The sequence below is a fragment of the Elaeis guineensis genome, chromosome 1 (assembly GCF_000442705.2).
Source record: "Elaeis guineensis isolate ETL-2024a chromosome 1, EG11, whole genome shotgun sequence".
Lineage (NCBI taxonomy): Eukaryota > Viridiplantae > Streptophyta > Magnoliopsida > Arecales > Arecaceae > Elaeis > Elaeis guineensis.
In genome coordinates, this window is record NC_025993.2 from 102,936,674 (window position 1) to 102,949,941 (window position 13,268).

The 13,268-nt window shown below is 38.5% G+C and overlaps 1 protein-coding gene across 2 annotated transcripts; it reads right to left on the minus strand.

The window, feature by feature from the left end:
* Positions 1-11,320: 11,320 nt before the first annotated feature.
* LOC105038177 (uncharacterized) lies at positions 11,321-12,706 on the minus strand. 2 transcript variants are annotated; one of them, XM_073257748.1, is made up of 2 exons: positions 12,331-12,706; positions 11,321-12,145 (listed from the first exon to the last, which is right to left on the minus strand). In XM_073257748.1, exon 2 carries the CDS (start codon positions 12,141-12,143, stop codon positions 11,622-11,624), a length of 522 nt encoding a protein of 173 aa, XP_073113849.1. In that variant the 5' UTR covers positions 12,144-12,145; positions 12,331-12,706; the 3' UTR covers positions 11,321-11,621. The 2 variants fall into 2 exon arrangements, with proteins under 2 accessions (XP_073113849.1, XP_010912192.1); XM_010913890.4 differs by having other exon boundaries at positions 11,321-12,148; positions 12,331-12,702.
* Positions 12,707-13,268: the final 562 nt, after the last annotated feature.

Sequence of the window (13,268 nt, forward strand, 5' to 3'; positions counted from 1 at the left end):
CAAAACTTTGATGGTCTACGACTGCCTAAAGTTTTGGTTCATACACTTATAGCTTTGGAGCATTTTAGGGGTTCTAGGCCAGAGATTGTAACAATATCTAAACAAAAATAGTACAATGCACGTGATGGTTTGGTTTGATCATATAGCTCCATAATTGCCAAGTCAAAAGAGTATGTTAAACCCATTTCCTAACATGAATTGTTTCTATAGTCATTTTGGTGGTAGGTCATGAGGAAGGTTACAAGTGGTAATTGGGTTGGATGAGGCATGGGCACACCCCAATCCAATTCTTTTTCGAATCGGATTGAAAATTAAGTTCATGCCCAGTTGATTTTTGTAAGAATTTGGATGAAATCAAGCTTAATATCTGCTTTATCAATCCATCAGTTTTCTAAAGCTTTATAGGATTAAAATGCAAACATAAACCCATAAAAAACATGGATATATATATATATATTGATGGTTTTATTACATCATAAATATTACAATAATAAGCAACATGTAGATAATATCACCAACAACACGAATTAATGAGTAACAATAATATTTTTTCATTCATGGTTATTTTTTCTTAAGAAGGAATTAGAAATTTATAAGTATTTTTAAAATGATTTATGTTGGTTCAAGTTTGTGTGGGTAATTAGTGATCCAAATCCTATCTATATATATTTTTCAATTAAAACCTAATCCAAGAAACTTGGGCTTGAATCGGATTGATTTTAGAGTAGTTTTTGATTAAAAGCAAATCAATCTAATCCATAGCTAGCCTTAGTATCGAGCCTGCGATTTGATCAAGGGGTGACCATAAGTCAATTGCAATACTATGAAAACCTTATTATAACCCCTTGCCTCCTCTCAAGTTTTCTATTAGCCGTTTTCTTTGCGTTCATTGCGTTCCCACACAAAACTTGCTTTTAAAGACCAGTAATGCTAAGAACTCACTACATTATTCATGCAATTCACATGAGGATGGTTTGATTTATGGGATGCTGAGATATTCACGAAGTGCCACTAGTTATATCACTACAAGAAAACAGTGAAATACCGACTGTTTTTTGCCGACGCTTTTAGGAAGCGTCGGCAGATTGCGCTGACCTGCCGACGCTTTTAAAAAGCGTCGATTGTTAACGACGCTTAAAAGCATCGTAAAGTTTGAGGACTGTCAACGCCGACGCTTTTAGTAAAAGCGTCGTGAAATAAAAACAATACCGACGCTTTTTTACGTCATTATTTAACGACGCTAAAAAGCGTCGTTAGGTTCCTTTATACCCCCGCGCCTGCCCTAATCTATCTACTGCCGATCAGTTTTTAATCCACCCGTTCCTCTCCGCCGACCCCGGCCCATCTCCGCCGCCGGCACCGCACCCGCCGTCCACGCCTCACGGCCACCGTCCGTCGTTCGATCCCCTCTGCTGCCGCATCTGTCGACGCCCACCCGCGCGGTCCAAGTCATCTTCCCCTCCCCACCGGCCCTCCTCTCCTCTCCCCTCCCGGCGGCCATCTTCGCAGCGCCGTCCACGCCGCACCGACCGTCCTCCCCTCCCATGGTCAGGTGAGATCTCTTCCTCCTCCATCATCTCCGCCCCCAAATTCATGCCACCTCGTTGATTTGGCTCGTCTCAAATGCCGACCGCATTCATTTGATTAAGAAAGGGGAGGGAATCGCAAGGTTGGGGGGAGGGGGAGGGAGGGACCGAGAGTGGGAGAAGCTGCAGGTGTCGGGATGGGGGGCGTGAAGAAACCGTCAACAAAGAGAGAGAGATGGGGGGCCGGGGCGGGGTGAAGGGGGCTGCGGTGGGGCGGCGCAGAAGTCGGGGGGCCAGGGTGCAGGCAGTCGGGGGCCGGGGTGCAGGTGTCGGGGCAGGGGGGAGCACTGGTGGGGTGGGGGGCCGGGGTGCTGGCGTCGAGGTGGAGCCATCGAAGGGGGGGTTGGGCGCGGAGAAGATGAAACATTTTTTTTTTTTGTGGGTGGGGGGCACATAGCAGACGATGATGGCATGACCATAATTTTTTCCATGGCCCGGCCAACTATAGAAATTTTATCCCATTAGTTATGTACTTGGAAGGTCTTAGACATTTAAGCTACTTCTTGGGGCTCTTCTTGGGGCTCTCTATGAGATCATCATAGTGTTCATAATTATATTTGAAATTGATTTCTAATTAGCTTGGCTAGGACATGAGAGCTTAAATTAGGAGAATTTGAGAAACCATGCAAGTATGTATTTAGTCCTCTATTAGTTATACATGGGATCAAAAAAAACTTAAATGATACATTCTAATCCCCCTTTTTGATTGAAATTCTATGACATCACTATTTTTTTTTTGTATGAAAATTTATATTTAGTCCCATATTGACTGTGCATGGAGAAGCTTTGGGCATTTAAGCATGGCTGCATGGCCAAGGAACTCAATATTACCTTTTCTTCAGCTGTCTTGGCCAGCGACCCAAGTCATTGCATATGTAGCACATTAATTGTCATCAGATATTATAAGAGCTAAAAAAGTCTGAGGTTGAATAAACGTTTTATTGGTCAGTAATTAGGTTACTTTTACTGAGAGAGGAAAAAGATAATCATAGACAGTGTATAAATATTATTATAAATAAAATATAATATTAGTTGATGAATTTAAGTGACATGAGGGACAAAAGAATTAGATCCATTTTCTACTTGGTGACTTGATTCTCTTATTGAAAATTTGAATAGAATTTTCTAAAAAAGATTTAGCTATTATGTATAAATAAAAAATAATAATTAAAATTAAAAATTAAATATGGATTTTTTTTTTAAATTTGATCCCAAAAAATGATCATCCTTAAGGTACAACTTCACATATTATAATTTTTCAAAATAGGTATTGATATACTTTATATTTAACATAATTAAAAAAAATTAGATGAGAGAAAATGATATTAATCTAATGATGAGAAGGAATTAAGCTGAAAAAAAATATTCGATGATGTTGTGTACCTTATCTTTGCTAATCTGTGGATACAATATTAATTAACAATATTGTGTACCTTTCTATATTGGTGTGTGCTGAGCATGCATTGTGTTATGATAAATGCACCAGACCTCCATAACCTTTGTTTTGTAGTGTTAGTTTTGTTGATCTTACTTTAAAGATCAATGTACCAAACTTTTCTTAACATTCTATATTTTCAATTTCTTTAAAGATTCTTTAAACATTCTATATAGTACAATTAATTAAGGTTGTGCTACATGCTTGATGAATGGATAATTTCATAGTTTCATGAATCCTGATTGATTGCTTATCTGACATATGGTGCTCATTATGTGGCTGGACCCTGATATCGTGTGGCCTACGTTATCCTTATCTTCGTGACTGATGAAGACTAAGTATCTGGATTAAGCTGGGCCAAGTTTCTTTCTCCATTACTCCCCAAGTTAGTATCAGGTATTAAATCAAGTTAATTATGAATTAATTTTAAAAAAAAATTGCATTGCATAGAAACATAGATCCGTCTTTTGATTAATGTACATATTCTATTATATCCGTATATTTATTTATTTTTGTACGGATAAAAGAATTATGTACATTGATCAATTGATTGTCCAGTATGGACAGTTTGGAAAATGTGAGTAATTCTATAGGTCATTACCATATTCAAATGGTATGCTGAGGGTTCGGAATAAATTTTGGATGGTATTTTCCTTTTGTTCTTCCTATACGGAAGAACTAAGGAGAAATACTGTCGAAATTTTTTTCGGCTCTTGTTGCATATCATTTGATTTCTGTAATTGACCTATAGAATTAATGCATTTTCTGAATGGGATAGGACCTTCTTTACCTATTAGTTGATGATAGCAAGCATTTACTATGTAAACTTTATCTAGCTGTTATTTTTTTGGATTTTATGAAATGACTGATATTTTTTACTCATTGCATTAATATAGATTGTATAATTTTTTTTATTTTTAGATAAATTGCAAGTTCGATCATTTTTATCCTACAATGGATAAAAGTTGGATAAATAAAGCAAGGAATAGTAAAGAATATTTAGATGGAGTTCATGACTTCATTAAATTTGGTATGGAGAAAAGTAGTTTGAATGGAAAGATTTTATGTCCCTGTCGGAAATGTGTAAATAGTTCTTCTTTAGATCCACAAAATGTTGAAGAACATTTGGTATGGAATGATTTTTTAAGAGGTTATACCGACTGGATTTTTCATGGAGAATCTATGTTGCCATCATCATGTAACCAACCCCTGACTCATTTTGGATCCACTAGCCTAGAAGACAATTCTGCAAGAGATGATGATATAAGGGGTTTGATCATAGATGCTTTTGGATTTGATGTTCAAAATTTAGGAGAATCCAGTAGTATACAAGAAACAGTTGGGATGTTTGATGGATGTACGCATACGGAACGTATGCATGTTGAGGAGCCCATACATACATCTAATGATGAGACAGCTCGTTATCACACCTTAATGAAAGATGCAGACGAAGAATTATATCCGGGTTGTACAAAATTTTCTAAGATTTCTTTTCTTGTACATTTATTTCATATAAAATATTTGAATGGATGGTCTGGAAAGAGTTTTACCATGCTGCTCAAGTTATTAAAGGATGCATTTCCAGAAAGCACTCGTTTACCACCATCGTATTATGAAGCCAAGAAAGTAGTAAAAGAATTAGATCTTGGATACGAAAAGATTCATAGTTGTCCGAAAGATTGTATGTTATATCGGGGTGAAAATGCTAATCAAGAGTCATGCAATGTATGTGGATCTTCAAGATGGATAACACAAAAAGAAGATCGAGACGATGTACTGAATGAAGTGGATGCAACGCGGAGTAAAAAGAAACCGACTAAGGTATTGCGTTACTTTTCTCTTATACCTAGATTGAAAAGGATTTATGCATCATCAAAAACAGCTTCATTAATGAGATGGCATCATGAAGGACGTACAAAGGATGGAATGTTGAGACATCCATCAGATAGTCTTCAATGGAAAGCATTTGATGATAGGCATCCTGATTTTGCCTCTGATGTTCGCAGTGTTAGGTTTGGCTTAGCTTCTGATGGCTTCAATCCATTTCGGACCCTGAGTTCTACCTACAGCACTTGGCCAGTCGTTTTGATACCTTACAATTTGCCACCGTGGATGTGCATGAAACAATCATCACTTATCTTGTCAATGGTTATTCCAGGAGATAAGGGTCCAGGCAATGATATTGATATTTTTCTACAGCCTTTGATAGAGGAATTGAAACAGTTGTGGGAGGGTGTTGATGCATTTGATGCTTCCAACGGCCAAACATTTAAACTACGGGCAGCTTTGTTATGGACTATTAATGATTTTCCAGCATATGCCAATTTATCTGGCTGGAGTACAAAGGGACGGGTCGCATGTCCTTGTTGTGAAGATTCAACACATTCAATTTGGTTAAAACATGGAGGTAAATTTTGTTACATGGGACATCGTCGATGGTTGGAAGCAAATCATCCGTTTCGATTTCAGAAAGATTTGTTTGATGGTACTATAGAATTGGGATGTGCCCCTATTCCACCTTCTAGAACTGATGTTCATAGACAAATGGATGGCATGAATTACAGCTATGGTAAGCACTCAAAGTCCTCTAAAAAAAGAGGAAGGGATGATGTTGAAAGCTCAGTGCACGAAGGGTTACCAGAGGAAGTCAGTATCAGTACTATAGATGCAGAGGTGTTTCAAGATCCAGACAATTATTTCGAGGATGAAAATGAGGAAGACACACAGATAGCATATACACAATAGCCAAGTAAACATTTATGGAAAAAATGAAGTATCTTTTTTGACTTACCTTATTGGAAACATAATCTTATTCGGCACAATCTTGATGTCATGCATATAGAGAAGAATGTTTGCGATAATTTACTTGGAACATTTTTAAACCTTGATGGAAAGAGCAAAGATAACATGAAGGCACATCTTGATTTAAAAGAAATGGGTATCCGACAGGAACTTCATCCTAAAATGCTTGCTAATGATAGAATTTATGTGCCTCCTGCATGTTACACAATGTCTGCTCGAGAAAAGGATAATTTTTTGGGAGTTTTGAAAAGTATCAAAGTACCCGATGGATATGCATCAAATATTTCACGATATGTGCATCTAAAGGATCGAAAACTTTCAAATCTTAAAAGTCATGATGGTCACATATTGATGCAAGATATTTTTTCAATAGCTTTAAGATCGTCATTGCCGAAACAAGTTGTTACAATTGTACTTCGATTATCGTCATTCTTTAAGGCATTATGTTCCAAAGTTATTGATCCTCGGGAACTTGATCAGTTAGAATCCGATATTGCAATTACACTTTGCCAGATGGAAAAGATTTTTCCTCCTGAATTTTTCACTATTATGGTACATCTGCTCATTCACCTAGCTTCAGAAGTTAAAGTTGGTGGACCGGTACATTATAGATGGATGTATCCTATTGAGAGGTATTATTACAAACCTTAAATCTTTTGATAATTTTATTAGAAACAACAGCATACTGATATTTTAATAAATATTTAATTCTTGAAGGTATCTTGTGCGTCTTAAAGATTATGTGCGAAATAGAGCCTATCCCGAAGGCTCGATTGCTGAAGCATATATTGCGGATGAATGTTTGACATTTTGTTCAAGATATCTTCAAGGTGTAGAGACTATTTTTAGTCGACCTCAACGGCATAATGACTTTGTGGAGAATGCAGAACTGTATAAGTTCTTAACTGCTGGAAAATTCTTGGGAAGAGCTGAAAGTATTGTACTTGATCAAAAATCCTTAGCACAAGCACATCGTTATGTGTTACTTCATAGTGACATAATATCTGACCATCGTAGGTTAGTATATTTAAGAAATGACATCAAAATTTAAATTTTATATTAGATATAATGTTCTAAATGATATATTTATATTTTATGCAGTGAATTTTTAATTTATCAGAGACGAGCCAATCATAACATTCATCCTAATGCAAGGATTGAACAGCGATGGTTGGTCGAGTTATTCCCTATGTGGTTTTCGAATCAGGTGTGATTTATATTTAATTATGAGATATATTAATTTTTGATACATATTTAATATTTCTTAACTCAACTGCACTTCGTCATATCATTTTTTGTTAGGTATCAAAGATGATGGAGACAAATAATTCAGATGAACTAATAGCTCTTGCTCGAGGACCTAACAAGATTGTGAATAGATATAATGGTTTCATAATTAATGGCTTTAAATTTCATACTAGAGAACGGAAGAAATTTAGAAAAATACAGAATAGCGGTGTTATGGTGGAAGCGGATGGAAAATCCTATTATGGTGCACTTAAAGATATCTATGAGTTAGATTATTATGGAAAATTTAAAGTAGTACTGTTTAGATGTGATTGGATAGACATAAACTCACCAAGGGGTTTGAAACAAGATGTAAATGGATTTACACTTGTAAATTTTTCAAGGTTGATACACACTGGTGTGTTATTGAAGGATGACCCATTCATTTTTTCATCTCAAGCTCGTCAAGTATTTTATGTACAAGACGCAAAAGATAAAGATTGGTTTACTGTCATCAAAACAAAACCTAGAGACTTATATGATATGGGAAACCAAGTGGAGGATGATGACGATGACACTTATACACAATGTATGCCCTACAATTTTGTGCCAGCTGATGATTTAAATGCTACGACGACGTTGGTTAGAACAGAATTCGAAGAAAACACTACTGCTTGATTGTTACTGGTAATAATTATTTATGATGTATATATTTTGCATTAATTATTGTGTTATTTTACTCCATATATTAACTGATTCTACCTTTTATTTATATAAATGCTAGGTGACATCATGCGTCGTAGGGGACGATATGCTGGTGTGCAGTTCCAGTTTTCACAGACAGAGGCCGGTACGTCTTCTTCAGCACAGCAGCCTGAGGCCAGTTCAACTGCCCAGCATTCTGAGCCCTGTCCTTCATCATCAGCACAGCATGATCCTCCTGTTCATCAGCCAGATGATGAGATACACGTACAGGGTATATATTATCTTTCATGTAATTTTTTTTTTATTTTATTTTATATATATTTATGATATAGTTACTTTTATGTATTTTTTGCAGACGGATCCGGGAGAGTACGCCCCAGATGCGGACCCACAGTAGTACGAGATGTGTGGCAGATGCGTGAGGATGAGAGGATTGTTGTGGAGTGCAATCAGCTAGGTCAGCCAATTAAGAAAGCTGCCTGCTTATTGACTTCATTTTTAGGGACTGTTGCTCGGAGGCCTCAGCTATGTCCATTGGGCTATGCAAAATGGAATGACATGCTTCCAACGTACAAAGTTGAGCTCCTCTGAGTTATAGAGGTAATGAATTGATGTTCATACTGTATATTAATTATTAATCATTTATATAATTTATTTCATTTAACTTTTTTTTTATAGAGCAAGTTTGTTCTCCCTCCATCCACTCATGATTTTGTAATGAAGTCTTTCAACCGCAAATGGAAAGAATATAGAGCACAATTGAAGAAGGACTATATGAGACAGGGTATGACAGAGGAGGAGGTTGCTAGGAATTGTCCTCCTGATGTACCCCCTCATCAGTGGATGGAGTTGGTTCATTATTGGTTCTCCGAGAGGGCACAGGTATATTATCTGTTTATTATCTTTTTTTCCTAAATATTTTATAAAAATATTGATTTTTATTATACATTATATATATAACAAGTTCTTTACTTTATTTTACAGACTTATTCTGCTATTGGTAGAGCTGCACGAGCAGCTCAGTCTGTTCCTCATACATCGGGGTCGAAGAGTTATGCACGACTCCGACAGGAGTTTGTATGTTCCTTAAACTTTCATAATTAACTTTTAATTTTTATGTTGAAATATTTATATAACTAATATCATTATGTATCGTAGACCATGTCTGTATCATGATACTCATATATTTTTTAAAATTATTATAACTGTTTGCTTAAAATTGAAATTATTTGTGTAGGAGGATGAGCATGGGAGGGAACCCGGACAAGTGGAGTTTTACCGGATGACTCATACTCATCAGGATGGTACTTTTGTTTGAGATGAGTCGAGAGATTTATATGTACGGTATTATTAATATTATATTTTTTGCAATGATTTAAATTTAATTTTGTTAGCTATTAATGTATAACTCTTGTTTTCAAAAAAAATACAGGAGAGGGCTACATCTCTCATTGCGGAGCGTGACGACGAGTCCGCAGCATCTACGCAGCAGAGCCGTATCGAGGCCGAGGTGTTCACAGAGTTGATGGGACCAGAGCGCTACGGCCGAGTGAGGGGTTATGGAGTAGGAGTCACCCCCACTCAGTTATCTGAGGTTAGTAGATATACGCAGCATGCTGCAGCAGATGCTCAGGATTCACGCGTTCGCAGACTCGAGGCGGAGATACAGGAGATTAGACAGAGTCGTGCCGCTGAGATGGAGGAGATGCGACAGAGCCGTGCCGAGATGCAGGCCATGAGGGGACAGATTGATCGCCTTACATCTTTATTAGAGATGTATGGTTCATCTCAGGTAAACACATAATATTAAATATATATTTTTGTATTAATTTAATGATTTATATATTTTTATTTATAGATATGCAAATCATGCTTTTGATATGTTTCTTGTAGGCTCCGGGCATATCAGGCACCCGTCGAGATAGCGGCACGTCACGTGGAGACAACGACGACCATCCGCCTGCAGATTGATATTATTTTATTTTTATTATATTTTTATATTTATTTATATTACTCTTGATTGTAATGGACGATTAGTACTTTATTTTTATTTATATAAAATATTATCTTTTTGTTTGGTTAAATTTTCTATTTAAGTTTGCTTTTGATGTGAATGGTGGTGATTGTACAGGTGTGAATGTGGTGATTGTACAGATTTATGTTCGAATAATTGATATAATTTCGTACAGAAATGTATGTAATTTTTTTTTTGGTAGATAATACCTATATTTTTTTTTTCTCTTAAAACCTTTAACGACGCTTATAAGCGTCGTTAAAATTATTTTAACGACGCTTATAAGCGTCGTTAAAGACAAAACAGCCGACGCTTCGAAAAGCGTCTTGGTAGAGTGGATGACGCGGAGTCATTAACGACGCTTTAAAGCGCCGTTAAAATTGCATTTTGTGACGCTTTAAAGCGTTGTTAAAAATATATTTAACGACGCTTATAAGCGTCGTTAAGACAACTTTAACGACGCTTATAAGCGTCGTTAATGTTCAATTTTACGACGTTTTAAAGCGTCGTTAAAAAATAACGACGCTTTTAAAAAGCGTCGGCGTTTTTCGTCTCCACTCTTACATAGGCGACGCTTTGCCGACGCTTTTCGAAGCGTCGTAAAGCTAAATAGCGACGCTTTAAAGCGTCGTAAAATAACATTAATAGCGTCGTTAATGACCATTTTTTCTGTAGTGTATCAGTCCAACACTAAATTGTTAATACTGGCATCTCACATCATTTTCTCTAGAAAATAGATTTAACTTTGATAGTGGAAGAAGAGTTTCATCATTAAGTACGCTAATAATGATTGACAAAAGACGTGAAACAGCCTAACTAAACAATGTTGCTTGCATTCTTAATAACCCAAGAAATACATAAAATTTACTTAATTAAAAATCACTATGATAGTTAGATGCTGGGTATGACATAGATGATACATTCATCTTGGTGATCATATATATACCACCTTCGTTACTACCATGAAGGAATTCAGCATGCTATCTTATACATAAGCATAAATCTTCCGTTGCGCTCCAAGGATAAAATGCAAAGTTATATACGTTGAAGTCCAATAACATTATTCTTTATAGTGCCGCAAAAACTTATCAGAAGTGTTAATTATTCTAAAAAAACAACTTTTCCAAATCGTCGTGCCTCTTGATTAGACAAAGGAGGAGAATAACAAAATACCCTTCTCAACTTTTCATTTTCTTAATTACTTATTTCTATAAATAAAAAATATTAATCTAATATTAAAAATTAGAGATATTTCTTATAAAAAAAATATTTGATTATGCATGGCACTTATGATGCAACATCTGTTTGCTGCATGTGTCAGAAATTGCTGCCACCTGGGAGTAAGTGTATGCAAGCATGGGAATGATCGACACGAAAGAGAAAATTAGCATGATCGACAGCTTCCTTCTTACAGGATTGCACGTATCAACTTCAAAAATTAGCGTGGATTCAGACGCTTACATGCATGGAGCATGACATTGCTTAATGTGGAAATGATTGAGTCAATCAGAAAAGCTTAGCAATATGTAACGTCTCAAAAATAGTAAGTAGTTACTAAAAATAGATTTAAATAAAACGTAGCTATGTGTCACATGTACCAAAAATAGAGATGGTTCCTGATCATCCCAAGCATCCACGAGCTACACAAACATCTCCAAGATTTTTTCTACAAAATTCTTGAATTTCTCTGCAAGTGGAAAGATTCTACACCTAAAAATGAAATGTTCCTTTTAAAATTTAAACAACAGGCTTAAATTTTTATCACCCCTGTAACAACATCTCAACGGCTAACATTGTATGGAGGGAAAAAGAAAAAAAACCTAAAATTGGAAACAAAAGGAGGAAGAGATTGTCAAGCGCTAGAGCGCTTGCCGTACACGGTGGCGAGCGGCTGGCGGAGGACTGTGGTCCAGATGCAATCCACGCCGTCGTCCTCACCCTCGGACGGCCAGGATCCATCGTCGTCATCCCCCGGGAGCGCGATCGGCCCCGGCGGTGGCGAGAGGCGGTCGCCGGGGAACCCGATGGCGGCGGAGCACCCATCGACGAGCGACGAGAAGAAGACGTCTCGGAGATCCCGACCGTCGGACTCCGCCGCCGCGGCCGCCGTGAGCAGGCCCCCGTCCTCCTCCTTCTGCCACGGGAACTCGAACAGCCCCGGTGGGCGGTACACGTCCGAGATCTCGAAGACATCGCCCGCTCCGTATATCACGTCCGTCGACGGCGCCGATATCTCCTGCTTCTTCCCCTTCTTCATCGTTATCTCCGCCGTGGCCACCCCTTCGAGGACAATTTCCTTCTCTTCCTCCATCGCCGCCGCCGCCGCCACCACCACCGGCTCCTCCCTCCCTCTCTTTTTACTCTCTCGATCCATATCTCCTTTTAAAACAGAAATCGAAGGTGAAGAGGGTGGCACACAAGAAGAAACTCGAATTGATGCTTGCATGCAATTAATGATGGCAAAAAAAAAAGAAAGGTTGGGGGGGGGGGGGGCAGCTCGATCAATAAGGAGGAGATCGAACTCCACAAATTGCTCAGAAATCAGCAAGAAAAATATTTACCAAAAAGAAATTATGGAAATAAACGATCTTCCTTCCTTTCTTTTTAGGTGCGGCGGCTGGGTGTGTCCGACGTTAGGGAGAGGGGAGGGAGCGGGGGGGATTATATAATGTTAAGCAAAGGGCTTGCTCGCTTGCTCGCACGCCACGCGAACCGAAACCGCCTCAACGACTCACACGCGCTCTCTCTCCCTCCACTCTCTCCATCTCCTCGTCCCTCCACGCTTTTTACTCTCTTTCTCTCTCAAAGCCTCGCTAGCGTTTGTGGCTCTCTCCTTTGCCTTTTTCTAGCGTCCTCGGCGTCGTCCCTCTCCCTCTAAATAGCATGCCAGGTGCGAAGACGCCGAACCGCTTCTCCTCCCCTCCCCTTTTCCTCTCCTTCTCCAATTTGCTCTTGGACATTAACTCAAATTACGGCAAATGAACACTAAAAAAGTGACGTCGGGAAGGGCAAAATCATCATTTCGGTTGGAGGTATCAGCTTTCGTCTCTTTTGCATGACGGGGCTCCGGAGCCAACGAGGATGGACGCAGCAAACAGGCTTTCGAATACGAGTTTGCTGTCCCGCGGGACAGGATAAGAATGACAGCTCTATAATATCTGGACCATCCGTCTCTCAGTGTCTTTACATAATGTGAAGAGGTTTAAGGTGATGTGAGGGTACAGTGGAACGTGTCCAGAGTGGAGGGTTTGGGGAGGGGAGGGGAGGGGAGTGGATAAACAAGAGCCTAAAACACGCGTCAAAAGGAAAGGGAGCTGCGGGCAAGTGCCTTATCCTGAGCCACAACTGGGACGACGAATTAGTGTTAATCCTTTCAAATTAACCAATTAGTTAATTAATTGATGGATTAAAATGTGGTTAGGATCGTAGCGTGCCGGGTGCGTAGGGGGATACCACCGAAGCCAACGCCTAGTCCCCAGCGCCAGGTTTTTGGTGTTTT